The sequence below is a fragment of the Phyllobates terribilis genome, unplaced genomic scaffold (genome assembly GCF_046119375.1).
Source record: "Phyllobates terribilis strain yellow unplaced genomic scaffold, ASM4611937v1 Scaffold_1__5_contigs__length_1240528914, whole genome shotgun sequence".
Taxonomy (NCBI): Eukaryota; Metazoa; Chordata; class Amphibia; order Anura; family Dendrobatidae; genus Phyllobates; species Phyllobates terribilis.
In genome coordinates this window covers 350441320-350457698 of record NW_027362761.1, presented here as the reverse complement: position 1 = coordinate 350457698, position 16379 = coordinate 350441320, and the positions used below count along the sequence as shown (strand labels likewise).

General features: G+C 44.5%; 1 protein-coding gene across 3 annotated transcripts; it reads right to left on the bottom strand.

The window, feature by feature from the left end:
- Positions 1-8646: 8646 nt before the first annotated feature.
- On the bottom strand, positions 8647-15983 carry LOC141167204 (ubiquitin). Of its 3 annotated transcripts, none has more exons than XM_073654662.1 (2): positions 15702-15983; positions 8647-8972 (listed from the first exon to the last, which is right to left on the bottom strand). In XM_073654662.1, exon 2 carries the CDS (start codon positions 8967-8969, stop codon positions 8736-8738), a length of 234 nt encoding a protein of 77 aa, XP_073510763.1. In that variant the 5' UTR covers positions 8970-8972; positions 15702-15983; the 3' UTR covers positions 8647-8735. The 3 variants fall into 3 exon arrangements, with proteins under 3 accessions (XP_073510763.1, XP_073510751.1, XP_073510758.1); XM_073654650.1 differs by lacking the exon at positions 15702-15983 and adding an exon at positions 15274-15506; XM_073654657.1 differs by lacking the exon at positions 15702-15983 and adding an exon at positions 14691-14843.
- Positions 15984-16379: the final 396 nt, after the last annotated feature.

Here is a 16379-nt window from a genome sequence, read left to right as displayed (position 1 = left end):
AAACATTTTCTTGTGCTCTGACTGCAGTGCAACATGCAACCAGGTGTCCATTTTTCTTAAAGGTGCAAAAAGTCTAGCAAACTTCTCTTGAGGTAGACATTGCAGTTTTTCTATAAAACCAGTAGGGGGCGCTTTAAGAAGCGCAACTATTTACAGGGGATTGGCCGCTCCCAGTCCTCGGCCAGGTGGGAAAGGGGAATGGCTGCTCTCAGTCCTCAGCCAGGTAACAGTTCAATCAGGATCAACTTTGCATCACACATCAACTTTATATCACACAAACAGTTCCTTTTACCCTGACGGGCAACTATGTACACAGGTACTCTGCCACTCACTAGTAGCGGTATCCTCCAGACGCTCCTTCTTCCTCCTCATATTGATCTTCAGACCCGTCCGGGTCCTCTGAAGTGTGACTCTCTGCGCACACCCGGTGGATGTTGAGGGCATACCAGCCCCTTGCGCCGCGGTGCAATGGGCCTTGCGGTGGGGCCTGGAGAGGGCCGCTGTTGATGACGCCCGGGATCGGTGGCTCCACCAGGGGGCCCGGGAGCAGACTGACGCTGGCAGCGTCCGGGACAGAGAGACTCCTCTTACCTACTCCCGCGACCGCTCTTGCGTCACGCGTCTTCTCCTGGCGCTGGTCGGGACCCGCGACGGCTGGGGCACCGCCGATGCTGGGCAGCTTAGTCTGCTGCCGGTCCGCCATATTGCCCTCCATTCCTGATGTCTACCTCCCCCCTGGTTAACCGTGGCCTACCTTCCGGCGATCCTCTTCTGTAGGACGCGGCTCCGCTCGCGATGGTCTGCGTTGAGGACCTGGCGTCGCGCGCTGCTGACGTCAGCGCTCGCTGGGCTCCTTCCAGGACTTTGTGCAGCGTCAGCGCGTGGGGCGGGGCTTCGCGCGTTTTTGACGTCCAAGCCCCTTTTCTTCCCGCGCGGCGTTCCGAAGATGGCATCCGATGGCGGGAAAACGGCTGAAGATGGCGGGAAACAGCTACGGATGGCGGGAAACCTCTTTTTAAGGTACGTATACAGTTTTTTCAGGCACGCAATACCCGCTTGTGGCGGGTTGGTCACACTCCTGCCGACTACGCCAAAACTGACTCGCCCCCTGGGCCGTGGGGCACTCGGAGCCGGGCAACAGGGCAATAATGGGGGTAGTAGTGGCAACCCGGTCCGTGGCTCAGGGTGGTCAGACCAAACGTTGTGGCAGTCTATTTTTAGAGTTATGATGACCGACTACGCCACCCGTGGATTGCGGTCAGGGAGGACCGCCGCTGCAAGGCAGACCGCTGAGGCTGATGTAGATATGCAGCACAGGGATAGGATGACTCCCCACGGGAAGAGTGTAGCCTCAGGGCAGTGTAATAGGATGCTGGGTGTGATGGTGCAGGCACAGCATAAATCACACAGAGTCAGTGATGCATTCCAGGGTCTTTTACTCACAGTTATTATCCGAGTCACTTCTGCAGGGAATGACTGCCCAAGCCGTGCTGCGTCCACCAGGTGAGGAGCTCGGTCAACCCCCAGGCTATTCAGGAGTATGGCACAGGACCCCCTTCTGTCCTTTCTCTGGCCTCTCGTGCCCCACCAGTGACCACACTTCTGTCCAGCTGCCTCGGGCCTTCTCTTGGTGAAACCTGTCGCCGGTTTCCCTGACCCTATGTGGTGCCTTCCTAGTGGGTGTAGCAGGGGGTCGCACTAATAGATGATCACGACCTCCGGTCTTTGGCTGAGGGATAATTTACCTCCACCAACTTGGGAATCCGGTACCCTTATTCTGCCCGACCCTTCACCCGTTATCGCGTGGGTTCTTAGGGTCCCTTCTGCCTTCTTGTTTCTGGAGCCTTTCTACTCCTCTTTCTCTCCACCTTTCTTCCTTCCTTCTCCTTCTTCTCTCTTCCCTCAGGCTCCGGCCTCTGTGCTAGGCCTGCCCAGGGAGCAGAGCCCATGCAGCAGCTCTGCTCCCTGCCTTCTCTTCTCACAGAACACTCAACTCCCTCCTAAGATGGCCCCACACCTTTTTATCTGCTTCTCTGTGTCTGAGCTCAGGTGACCTGCAACCAAGGAGCTCCTTCCTATGCTCCAGAAACCGTCCCCTTCTGCTCCTACATCACTGGGTTTTCCTCCCCCCTCCCCACTCCAGCCAGGGACATGGTCAGTTGTGCCTACATATATATAAATGGGAGCACCGTCAAGCTGTCCCCCGGAAATTGGGTGTGTGTGGTGTATGCAGCTATCTGAGCCCTGGTCCATACTCCATCCTTACCTGGGAGTGGAATACCACACCTCTGTTTGAGGTGCAATACCCCTGTAGCAACCGAACCCTCGGGGCGCTACAACTACCTTTGTATAAATGTCTGTAATTTTACTTGTTTAAACCACTCTTTTACCATACAATGAACAGTCAGTCTATTGTTTGATTGGGTTCTTAGAAATAATTTTACTTTGTAATATTGCATACTGAAAATACAGTGGTGGCCAAAAGTATTGGCACCCCTACAATTCTGTCAGATAATACTCAGTTTCTTCCTGAAAATGATTACAATCACAAATTCTTTAGTATTATCTTCATTTAATTTGTCTTCAATGAAAAAACACAAAAAGAATTGTCCTAAAGCCAAATTGGATATAATTCCACACCAAACCTAAAAAAGGGGGTGGACAAAAGTATTGGCACTGTTTGAAAAATCATGTGATGCTTCTCTAATTCGTGTAATTAACAGCACCTGTAACTTACCTGTGGCACCTAACAGGTGTTGGCAATAACTAAATCACACTTGCAGCCAGTTAACATGGATTAAAGTTGCCTCAACCTCTGTCCTGTATCCTTGTGTGTACCACATTGAGCATAGAGAAAAGAAAGAAGACCAAAGAACTGTCTGAGGACTTGAGAAACCAAATTGTTAGGAAGCATGAGCAATCTCAAGGCTACAAGTCCATCTCCAAAGACCTGAATGTTCCTGTGTCTTCCGTGCGCAGTGTCATCAAGAAGTTTAAAGCCCATGGCACTGTGGCTAACCTCCCTAGATGTGGACGGAAAAGAAAAATTGACGAGAGATTTCAACGCAAGATTGTGCGGATGGCGGATAAAGAACCTCGACTAACATCCAAACAAGTTCAAGCTGCCCTGCAGTCCGAGGGTACAACAGTGTCAACCCGTACTATCCGTCGGCGTCTGAATGAAAAGGGACTGTATGGTAGGATACCCAGGAAAACCCCACTTCTTACCCAGATACATAAAAAAGCCAGGCTGGAGTTTGCCAAAACTTACCTGAGAAAGCCTAAAACGTTTTGGAAGAATGTTCTCTGGTCAGATGATACAATAGTAGAGCTTTTTGGGAAAAAGCATCAACATAGCGTGTACAGGAAAAAAAAAAAGAGGCATTCAATGAAAAGAACACGGTCCCTACAGTCAAACATGGCGGAGGTTCCCTGATGTTTTGGGGTTGCTTTGCTGCCTCTGGCACTGGACTGCTTGACCGTGTGCATGGCATTATGAAGTCTGAAGACTACCAACAAATTTTGCAGCCTAATGTAGGGCCCAGTGTGAGAAAGCTGGGTCTCCCTCAGAGGTCATGGGTCTTCCAGCAGGACAATGAGCCAAAACACACTTCCAAAAGCACTATAAAATGGTTTGAGAGAAAGCACTGGAGACTTCTAAGGTGGCCAGCAATGAGTCCAGACTTGAATCCCATATAACACCTGTGGAGAGATCTCAAAATGGCAGTTTGGAGAAGGCACCCTTCAAATATCAGGGACCTGGAGCAGTTTGCGAAAGAAGAATGGTCTACAATTCCAGCAGAGCATTGTAAGAAACTCATTGATGGTTACCGGAAGCGGTTGTTCGCAGTTATTTTGGCTAAAGGTTGTGCAGCCAAGTATTAGGCTGAGGGTGCCAATACTTTTGTCTGGCCCATTTTTGGAGTTTTGTGTGAAATGATCAATGATTTGATTTTTGCTTCATTCTCTTTTGCGTTTTTTCCTTGCAAGCAAATTAAATGAAGATAAGAATACCAAAGAATTTGTGATTGCAATCATTTTCAGGAAGAAACTGAGTATTATCTAACAGAATTGCAGGGGTGCCAATACTTTTGGCCACCACTGTAGGTGGCAGCTGATGTAAGGGCCAATCAACTGTTAGGAACAATATATAAATATGCTCCTATGTGACTTGTGGTTCACTCACTCTGACCCCAAACTCTCGAAGCCTGTGAGCCTCAGTGACGTCCAAATATAAAAGCTAAAGAAGAGAAGCCGTGCACCCGTTGGATAGTATGTTTGTTATAATATAACAGATCCAACACCATCTATAGGTTCCCTGCTAAACTTGTTCAGTTATGCTAAAATAGTCTTATCTCTTGTTTAGGCGTATAGAAAATCAAGTATCTGAGGGAAGCACTTCATTGAAACAAAAGGAACTTAGACTTCCTGTAGTTAATATCCATATCCCCAAAAAATGGAAAAAGGTCAAATTAAAAGGAAATAGCGCTAGGCGTTCTATACTATATAAACTTTTGGACTATATATTTCTGGAGTAAACCGTTTTTTTCATCAGGTGAGAACATGCAAACTATAGAAAATGCATTTTAAAATTAATTAAATGGTGCAAACAGGATGTCCCGAGGGATAGTTCCGCCTCCTCTACATGTTAAATATACATTCTCTGAAAGTGAAGATACATGTTTCATTAAAAAATTAAAATTATTGCATTTAGTGTCTCCTTATTGACCTATGATCTTTAGTCCCAATTTTTTTATTTTTACAAGGTTAACAGGAGAAAATGGACCCCAAAAATTGTTTCTCGTGAATACGTTGATGCCCCGTCTGTGGGAGAAAACCACTGTTTAGACGCACGGCAGCGCTCTGAAGGGAAGGAGCACCATTTGACTTTTTGAAAGCAAAATCGGCTTGAATCGAGAGTGGACGCCATGTCCCGTTAGGAGAGCCCCTGATGTGGGGGATTTCCACTGTTTAAGCACAAGTGACCACATTTTTGGAAACTATACTCCTCAAGAAAATTAAGATGTGTGGTGAGCACCTTGATCCCCAGGTTCTTCACAGAAAATTATGTTGAGTTGTGAAAATAAAAAATTACATTTTTAAACAAAAATGTTATTTTAGCCCCAATTTTTTTATTTTCACAACGGTAACAGGAGAAATTTCACAACAGATTTTGGGGTCCATTTTCTCCTGAGTACGTGGATACCCCATATGTGGAGGAAAACTACTGTTTGGGCCCACAGCAGGGCTGAGAAGGAAATGGGTGAGATTTTGGAATGCAGACTTTGATGGAATGGTCTGCAGGCGTTATGTCGTGTAGAGTGCATCAGGTTGGCATACACAAGTTATGTAGTGTATGTCTGGTTGGCATACGTGAGTTGTGCAAGTCAGAAATTAATTTTGTAGTCCATGGATGTGTGGTACAGTTTGAAGCATTCTTTTATACACAGGCCAGGTTTGTCAGGTTAAATGTTCTTGCATTTCCCCATTCTGTAACACAATCGGCACCTCTTTTGCGACCTCTCTTTCTTTGTGCTTTGAGGGACCTCACTTGGGAAATGTTGGCCTGGTACGATACAAGATCCTTCAGTTCCAAAAGTACTGGGGACCACTCCTTCCTGATCTTCAAAGATTAGGGCCTTGATTACTACCTCCTGGAACTGAAGGTATGACATACTGGTCTGGCCTGCACACCGTGATAGCACAAAAGCATCTGCATTGCCTCCTGTACGATGTGCACAGCCAGCTTCTTGTACCACACCTTGGCTTTTCTCATGGCACTGTACAGCTTGAAGGTCTTGATCAGAGAAATCAACTCTCAAAGGGTTTAATCTAGATGTCCTTCCCTTCATAAACTCTAAACCAGTGGGAGTACCCTGAGGTACTCTCACACAGCTGGTAGAGCTTAATTCCATACCTAGCCATCTTACTGGATAGGTATTGCTGGACTTTGAGCCTCACCTAGAAATGGGTTAGGGACTTATCCACGCAGATGTCCCTTTGGAGAACGTACGTCTCAGCAAACCTGTTGAGTGCTCAATGACCGACCTTTGAATAGTTTGGTAATACACAATGTGTTCCCTTTGTAATGCAAAAATTTGTGGATGGCCTTCAATTTTACAGCCATGCAGAACAGTGGGGTGTTCTACAAAACATCACACTCCAATATTGCCAAAGCTCTGGCTTCTTCATTAACCCAATAACATCATCAATTCTACCGTGTCCATAGGGGTTCAAGTAAAAAATGATGAATGGTGGTTTTGTGCTGAAAATTGCTAGGCAGACAAGTTTGTCTGAGCCACCATGGAGGTTTACAAAATCCTCAGAGAAAAAGACTCTGAAAAAGTCTATTTCTGTAAGGGCAGTGGTGCCAAATTGGATTCCTGATTGCACCACAAAATCAGGAACCTGTGGATCATAATTTTCAAGGTGTGCGATCCATAGGGGGTGGGGTCAGTACCAGTGGGCACTGGTTCAGTTTGTCCTGGGGCATCTGCGCAGAGGTTCAGCATCACTTTAGGAAGATGCATAATAAAAAAAGTAGCATTCTCTCCCCATCTATATCAGAGGCAAGGAAAGCATATGCATCCTCCGCTAAATACCATGTTTGGGATAAGCAGGCCTTTTTTTTTCCACATATGCGGTGTTTCTGCATTCCAAGTTTTATTTAGGTAGCTGTTGGGTGTAAACTTTTTATTTAGAAGAGAAAAAAAAATTTTTTTTAAAAGGAATCTAGAAAGAAAAAACAAAAGGCCATACAAAAAACATAACATTGGCAACTATAGATTTAATTCAGTAAAAAATACTGTAGTCCCTGATTAAAAATATACTGTAGTACTGTCTCTAAACTAAATTACTTATTTTGATTATTTTTTGACAAAACAATTGAAGTGCAATCAGTGATCAACTCTCAACAGCTGTAGTACACACGGATGTGGTGCCAAAGGTGGGAGAATAGATAAGGGGTGAAATTACTTGCCAAAAGCAAGCACGGGTGTTAATCAGTGCTAATGCATGTCTGATCAGCAGCTCAACGTCTGTAGGTTGCAATCAGAGCGAAGAAAAAAAAAAAAAAAAAAAGTCCTGAAAACAAGCACAGATGTTGATCAGTGATTTGTGCTCAGTGGCTGCAGGACGCACAAAAAAGGAAAAAGAAAAAAAAAAAATCTGCCAAAAATTGAGCGATTAAGTATTGATCAGTGCTCAGCAGCAGAAGGGTAGGCAAGGCCTCGGAAAGATCAGGAGCGAGTTTCTTCTTCAGCAGAAGTAACGGTACAGACTTTATAAAGTCTGTGGCCCCACAAGTCTCAGTGAAGCTCTCCTCACATCTGAAACTCACTGAGTGTTCACAATGTGTCTGTGCACCAATCCGAGCTGCCATTTTGCAGGTGGGGGGGAGCCACCCTGGAACAAGCACAGGTGCCCTGCTGCAAGATTTAGCAGGCACCTTAATGCCATCATCGCATGAGCAGTCACAGTGCTGCATTAAGGATAGGACTTATCCATACGTCCAAGGTCTGCAAGTACCCATATGTCCATGATCGTGAAGGGTTTAAACAATGGAAAAGGTGGTTTGTTTTTTGGCATCTTTTGTAACTACAAGGCTTTGCTCACCTGTATTGCTTACTAATCATTGATTAGCTTAACCCCTTAGTGACCAGACCAAATTCTTTAAATCTTACATTCGTTACTTCATTTAGCAACTCCGGAATCTCAAAATCAATCGGATATGTAGATTGTTCTTTCGAGACACATTATACTTTATAATAATGGTAAATTTAGGTTGACATCTTTTGCATTTATAAAAGAATCAGAAATTTGACAAAAAAAATTGCAATTTTCACACTTTGAATGATTATCCCTTTAAGCCATAGTCATACCACACAAACTTTTTTTGTGGCATGACATTCCCCTCATGTCTGCCCTACATCAGCACCATTTGTAAAATAGTTTATTTTGTTGCAATTTTAGGTTTAATAATGTAGCAGTAATTTCTTGTTTTCTTGCAAGGAAATTTACAAAAAAAATTTTTTAATTACCTGTTCAGTTTTGAAGTGATTTTAGGGGTCCTATATATTGGAAACCTCAAAATGCTACCATTTAAAAAAAACACACCCCTCAAGGTATTCAAAACCGCTTTCAGGTAGTTCAACCGTTCAGGTGCTCTTCAGGAATTAATGCAAAGTGGCATGACTGGAATGAAAGTTTATTTTTATAACCTAAATTTTAATAACAGGCTGCTATAGCCGGTAGACTAAGGCCATTATTTGGTCATGAACTGCAAATGTAGACGGTCTGAGTGTCCACTTTATAAAAAAAAAAAAGTGCACAGCAGAGCAAACATTCACTCTGCAGTCACCATTGCAGTCTATGGCCCCAGACAGCCCGTACGTCCAGACCCAGTTTTTGCAGGGGAACGCGGACAGATGCCCTGATGGCGACACAGAATGCAACGTGAAAGCACCACAAGGATTGATGGATTTTTTTGCACTGTTCTACCCTTCTATCTTTGAGCTTTGCCAGTTAACAGCTTACTCTGGTACATATTACTTGACTCCTCAGGCAGGATCATCAGACCACAATATATTTTGGGAATGAAGGGCATTAGAAAGACAACTTCTGCACAAAAAACCCTCAAACGATAGATTTTTGGAATGCATTAACTTTAATGAAGTGCAGCAAAAGCAAGATTCAGAATGCCAAGATAGATAGCAATGCTCTGTGAGGTTCATGCTTCAGATACCACCTCTCAAACGCAAGACAAGGTGAAGAGTTGACTCCTTCTGAATATTATAGTCTGATAAAGTGCGCCCATCTTCTAGCTGTTTTCCAGCAAAGATCAATCTTTGCTGGTCAGGTGGTATGCCTTCTTTATCTTGGATTTTTGCCTTTACATTCTCAATGGTGTCACTTGGTTCAACTTCTAGGGTGATTGTCTTCCCAGTAAGAGTCTTCACAAAAATCTGCATCTTCTGAAAAACAAAAAGTTTAGAAATGATTAGACCTAGTGAAATTAACACTTAAGATACAGGGAAAAACATCATTTAGATGCAGTTATAATTGGTCCTACCCATAGCTCTTTAATGGCATTTACAGGATTTCAATGTACCCAAGAAGGGCCACTACACAATGCATCGACAGGTGGTATCCTAGCTTTGCACATTACTGGCACACAAGACCTGGAACCTCCTGATCAGTGGGGATGCCAGCCCTCCAGCAATCTAAATCAACTATCCTTAGGATGGGTGATATCAATGTCCAAGTTCTGGAGAACCCTTTTGAATCTCACAAAACACTCCACTGAAGTACACTGGCATTTAAATTGAGCAGATTCTGATTTTTTTGGATAGTTTATAGGAATTTGGTCTGGACAATCCTAACCAGTTTTAGAGGTTAAGACAGTTGCTGCCAACTATTCAAACTTAAAGGGGTTGTCCACTACTAGGACAAACCCTTCTTAAACTAAATGTTCACACCCAAAAAAATAACCCATACTCCCCTCCTGTGCAGGCTTTGTTCCAGCACTCAGGGTCCTGGGGCTGTAGTGACATGATGCCCGACGCCCAATCAGCACTGGTGTCACTGTCCCTGTCCCTGCATTCTGACAAACTGGACATGAAGAGGAATTCTAGGATCAGCAGCAGCCTTGGCCTCCTCTTCATGTTCAGTTCATACAAAGGTGGGAACAAAGATGCCAGCGCTGATTGGATGGTGGGCATCACATGTCATTCCACCGCATCACAGCCCCAGGACCGAGAGTGCAAACACCACTGGAACGGCGCTGGCACGGGAAGGGAGTATAAGTTTTTATTTTATCAGGGCGAACAAGGCTTTGCCCTACTAGCGGACAACCCCCTTTAAGCTAGTTGTATCAGAGGATGGGGGGGGGGGGCTGGAACTTTTAAAGACAGTGCCATTTTTCTTAATAGTTGGTGACCGATATTGCAGCACATTTACAGAGTAACAAACTAGGTCCCCCCCCACTAGAATAGTCCATGCTTTCTATAGAATCTGTACCCTGCTGTGTGGCCATTCAGCCTCATTTCTAGACCCATCTAAATGCAGATTTCTCAGTAATGGACTAGTCATGTAAAATTATTGCTGGAGCAGTATTTGAAAAAGCCAAATACAGTTTGGGGTGATAAATCATGATGACAGATGCTTCTTTAGGCTATGGGACCACGATGCAGAAATGCTCCAGATTGATCTGGAGTGTTTCTGCATCTCCCTGGCAGGGAAAAAAAAAAAATGCATGTGGTTTGTACATGCGTTTTTCCTGCCAGGGACAAGCGGAAGTGAAGCGTTCTTCACTTGCATTTTCGCATGTGGGTTGTCAGGCGCTTTCCAAGCGATTTTAGCATCACTTGGAAAGTGCTTGACAACTTGGTCACACTATATAAATCCATGCAACCGGCATGGATTAATAGTGTGACCGTAAAAAAAAAAAAAAACCTATACTTACATTCCGATGGCCCCCGGAGTCTTTATCCGATGTGTCTCGGCTTGCCGGCAGCTCGCAGTACACTAAAGGACCTGCTGACGTTAGCAGTCGCGTGACCCTTCACATGACTAAATGACATCACGGCAGGTCCTTTTCAGACCATCGCGAGTAGCTGGCAAGCCAGCACGAATCGCTATGGAGACCGGGGGCCATCAGAAGGCAAATATATATATATATATTTTTATTTATTTTTTTTCAGGTAATATGGTACCCGGGTCCAGAGGAGAGTCTCCTCTTCTCCAAACCTGGGTACCATCCGCACATTGAAACGTTTGGATTCCGCATCTGCAGTGATGCAGAATCCATGTGCTCCAATGCAAGTCAATGGCGGCGAAAAAGCCACGCTTATGCAAAATTGGTAGTGCTGCGTTTTTTTCCGCAAAGATAATCTGCAGCAGAAATTTCCACAGCACATGCTGATCATTGGGGAACATGGCAGACCTTCTACCAAGCGTTTCTGAAGCGGAATTGCCACTGCAGAAACGCTAAAAAAAAAAAAAAAAAAAACACATAGTGGGCACACAGCCTTATAGAGGCATTTACTAGTTTTATACTCCTGGCCTATCCATAGGAAAATTCGCCAATATCAGATTGCTGGGGGTGCGACACTGCAACTCTGCCGTTTAGTTGTTACCAGCCAGATTTGATCATTTGCAGAGTTTGCAGAGTGTAACAGTATAGATCTGTCAACTGTAGATCAGTTGTAGAAAGGTACTGCAGGTTAACCTTATTCATTCAAATAGGGGCAAGTGTGCAGTATACCAGGGACTTAGATATGCCATTCTGCAACTGATCACATCCGGCCAGGAACAACTGATTAGCGGGGATGTCCGGCGTCATCTTATCAGAATTAACTTCAGAATTGCTCTATGACGTAAGATTGAGAAAAATGCAACTATATGTATGCATTGAATATTGTCAAATTCGTTGCAGCAAAAGTCAGCAACAGCGATCAGGTTTAGAAATGTTTTGCCATTGATTTTCATTTATAATCACTGTCCAACGGTTCACAGACAAGAGTCCAACAATAGTCACCCAGCATTGAGGGGTTTCACCTCCCCTGGTACAGTTTCTCCATCTGGGAAACATCTTGATGAAACCTTTCACCATGTTCATCACTTACAGCGCTGAGGTTTGGTGGGAGAAGTCAGTGTGAATGAAGGAAAATGTATTTTAAGTGACATGCTCCACTTCATTGACTTGCAAGCCTGAAGACTTTCAACCTGTTCTTCAATAGGTATCAAAGGGTAGACATTGCCATTGGGTAGCAAGACAGCCTTCAAACTTAAGACCTATGAATCAATGAACAGTCGACATTCCCTTTGGTCATGGTCAACTCCAAGGACCGAAAACAATCCAGTAATATCACTGCAAAAAGCGAGACTGTCAGCTTGACTGAAATATTTGGTCCAATCTTCATGACTGCAAAAATCCAGAATTTTTAGTACCTGGCTGAAACAAATTCTACCCTTGCAACCTTGATCCAATAAGTTCTGCCTGACTTTGATAAACCCAAATCTCTGACCAGATTGTTGAGTCTTGCTTGAGATATTAAAACGTGGAGCACTTGATATTGATCGTTCAAGATCTCAAGCAGCAGCAGCCTCCATCTCCAATAAATCAATTGTCATCTTCTATTCTCCACACCGGCAGTGGTTTTTGAACGGGCAGACTTTCATTGTGCGCTACTGGTCTTCTTGCAGAAGCAAGGTTGGGATATTCACTAGATCTCCTGTTCTTAGAAGAAAAAACAGATCCATTTGTCATGCAGAAGTAACAATCTGGTCCTTCTGCTCCCTCCAGATCATTGGAATGGCATCGAGGGTCGCACACCCTTCAGCCAAGACCTCAAACTAGTAGCGCAAGAGGAGCAGCATATGAGGAGCCCATGCTCTGTCTTGGTCACCAATTTTGCATCCAAAATATAACTCATACGCCTTCTTAACAACTGCAGTTATTCTCCTTTTCTGGGCTTTAAGGGTATAATCTCCACATATATAACAAAAGTGGTCACTGCTAGAGTGACATTAACGTGACATTTGGCAACTCATTACTTATTAAACAGTTTTGCTCCTTATGAAATTTTCTGTAAAACATAAGAAACATGAAGACTACATCTATGTCAGCAGTCAGGTGATGTCACGTGACCATCAGCTGACTAAATTACATTACTGAAGGTCCTTGCAGATCACCGCTGGGAGCCGAGGAGAGCGCATCGTCGCCGGGAGGACACCGGGGGCCGGCGGAAGGAGAGTATGAATATTTACTTTGTAATTTTTTTTTTTTTTTTTTTTTTTTTAATTATTCCAGTTGCATGGATTTATATTGTGTGACCAACTTGTCAAGCCCTTTTCCAAGTGATGCTCAAAATCGCTTGGAAAAGTGCTTGAAAATAAGAGTGTAAAAAAATCTAAAACGCTTCTCCCTGGCAGAAAAAACACATGTCAATTCCGCCCGCGTCTTTCTGCCAGAGATGAAAAACACATGCAGATTTCGGCGAGAATTTCTGCATCGTGTGCACATGCCTAAGGCCATGTTCACACATTCAGTTTTTTACTTCAGTCTTTGTATGGGTATGTGCAGACTATCAGTAAAAGCTGTGGACTGGACGAAGCACACTTGCGCTGCGTGCAATCAGGAGCGGACAGATATTACAGCATAATGGATGGGATTTGTACAAATCCCGTGCTCCTGTGATGTGTCTTCACAGACCGCAGCTTGTCAATTTCTCTTGAGGAGATGCTGGTCTCCGCAAGAGAAATTCTACCAGTGCAATAGATAGGATGCAGTGAAGCTGCATGTGTTCAAAGAGCTGCACGCAGGTGTGTTCATTGAACGCAGCATCAAGCATGCTGCATTCAAAGCGCTACCATTCCTGATGGTGTGCACATACTCTAAGTGAAAACCAGGAGTGGGTGAAAATACAGAAGTGGTGACATTTTTCTATTCTACTTTTCCTCTGATTGTTTCATTCCTGGTTTTGACTTACAAATACTGAGGTAAACTACTGAGAAAATATTCAACTTGTGCACATGGCTTAAAAAATCTCTGTCCTGCCCAGAGGTCTTAGCACCTCATGTACATATTAAGAAAAACCTAGATTTCTCTGGAATAAGACATCTGATCAGATATCAAGGTATCATTTCATTCAGCTCCCTATGACCTACATGCCCATATAGGCAGCTTAGGAGGTGTGATCCTACCGACATTCCCTTTAAATTAACCAAGTTGGTGCTACGTTTTCATCATATCTGATTAGTAGTGATGACAGAAATTCCCATATAGAATATTCATTTGAGGCTATGTAGACTATGTTCCACTTGGAAATAGACCAAAGTGTGACAGTTGTATCTGGGCATGCCTTAGAGCGCACAACTAAAGCAATGCATGATTGGACAGTGCTTAAGTGCTGTATATTATAATAAAGAGAGCCCATATTAGGATTTCATTGGTCATTTCTACCAAAAATACACTTCTGAAATAAAAAGTTTAATATAAGTGCCAATTATGCACTATGTACAGTCCTTATTATAATTGTAAAATGAAAATATCACGGAAATGGTACTCTGATTACATTTCTGAAATCAGCGCTTCAAAATACATAAGGGGCTAACATTTTAAAATAGGAATCAGAAAAAGTTAAAATTTGTTGACCAGTGTTATTGAAGGTAGCTACCCTGCACTTATAACAAATATTTTTAAGATGTGTTTCAAAGGAGTTCTCATTACTTGGACAACCCCCTCTTAAGGAACCTACAGTATGTTTTCTCTGAAAATTTAGAATTTCAGAGAAAACAGTTTAGAGATCAGGCCCAGTACTAAAGGGAGATAAGAAACTAGTCTAGCGCAGACACCCCACCATCATGTTAAAGGTGAAGGACATGTCTCTTTGTATACACAATGGAAATACCTATCAATCAAGTAGAGGAGTGCAGGGAGAAGACAAGAGAGGCTGTGGTGGAGTCACCACTCTATAGACCCTGGCCAGATCTACAAACTAAGCTTTTGCTGAAGCATTAAAGTGCTTCAGAGAAAAATATCCCCGGCTGTAACTGTGCAGCTAGGCTCTGACTCTGCTGCTAGTGGTCAGATGTGCTGCAGGACTTTAGGCATTAAAGTGACTGTCCACCAGTCAGGACAACCCCTTATCAATCACCACGTTTCCCCTTTATATAACAGCTGTACTCACCTCCATTGTGCATGCTGTTTCAGCTCTCCTGTGACAAGCAACCAGCAGCCGCTTCTCTCCCCTCCTTCAGACAAATACCACATCTGGAGGATGTCAGAGCTGTGGCCGCCCTGGCTTCCTATGGATGTTTGATTTGTTTAAAGTAGAAAGTGAAGCAGCTGCTGATTGGGACACGTGACCCCTGCAGCCAATGTCATGCAAGCCCAAGGGACAACACTGCTGAAACAGCGCCTGCAGCATAGGCGAGTATAGCGCGTATTTTATAAGGGAGAAACGAGGCACTTGTGAGAGCTTAGGGCTTCCGCCAGCAGTGGAAAACCCCAGCATTAGAAGAGGGTTTGCTTAACAAGTGATTAATGGGCTCAGGATGAAGTTCTAATAATCATGAGCTATCACTAATCATGAAGCCACAGAAGGTTTGGCCTCGTATTGGAAGCCTGCAGCCTTACAGGTGCAATAAGCTGGTAGTGCGGCTCACTGCGCCGATCATGGTGTGAACCTTTTCATCTATCAGACCCAGCGATGGCAATAATCCATATCACACATGTGGCCACAGATTACTGCTGTAGGGTCAGAAACAGACCTCGCTAGGGAACCAGTCACAAGTCACGGGCGCCATAGCTCAGGTCGGACTCCTCCGTGCGTTCACACCGGGCGGCAATAAGGATATCGTCTGCTGGCTCTAACAGCGCAAACTGCTCACTCTTCACAGGCCACGCCCCCTAGTGTCCAACAGCCTGCATCCCAGAATAACGGCCGGGCGCGCGGATAAAGAGCACCGACCGCGCTCCATAGCGGCTCACTATAACATGCACGCATCAACTCCTGTGACGTCATAAACGTGCCCCACTACAAAGCCCGCGGAGGAGGGCTACCCTCATGGGATACTTATCAGTGTATGCCGCAAAGTCCCACACAACGAAAACATAGTAAACGTTTAGCGACGTGGTAGTGCAGTCGCCGCCCCGCTAGTGGTCGCTGCCACAACGGTAAAGAGCACGTTATACTCACTGTCAGCAATGCTGCCGCCTGCACAGACCGCCCGTGTCTTCTAAGTATGAACTATATGGCATAAGCGCAAAAGGGTGGTGCTTATATAGATGACTGTGGTAACCATCCGCGGAATCTCGAGACCAGGACTACTTGACCTGTTGTGGCGCTGCCTGCAACGTCACAAATAGAGATATAGAACACGAAGTACGGCCAGCGTGTTATCGTGGCGTGTTTAGTACAGTGTGGTAATATATCAGTCACTGGTCCTATGTAAACGAAAGGCTATGAAGAGAAGGCCATTGGCGGAGGAACACATGCGTGTGGCAGTGCTGTCTGTCCTTCACGTGTGCTCCGCCTCCCCACACAACATGGCAGCATGTCGCTGACAGAAAGGACGAAGATGAATCTCTCCTTGTGCCGTCAGTAATATAAGAAGTTACCAGGAAATGGCATTAGAGGATATAGTATATACAGAGACGTGATAAAAATCGTGGACCCCACACGCCAGAACCTATGTATTCAGTGTGCAGAACATCCCTGAGGCAGACATCACTGGGAACAGACACCCCATAATAGGAGTAATGTGCCTAAACACCCCATTATAGAGGAGTAATGTGCCTAAACACCCCATAATAGAGGAGTAATGTGCCTAAACACCCCATAATAGAGGAGTAATGTGCCTAAACACCCCATAAT

Excerpts from the sequence above, each read along its gene's own strand:
- LOC141167204 (XM_073654650.1), bottom strand. The coding sequence starts at position 15,309 with ATGGCGCCCGTGACTTGTGACTGGTTCCCTAGCGAG. Across the intron at positions 8,973-15,273 it reads GTGACTGGTTCCCTAGCGAG|AAGATGCAGATTTTTGTGAA; the intron begins GTCTGTTTCTGA and ends TTTGTTTTTCAG.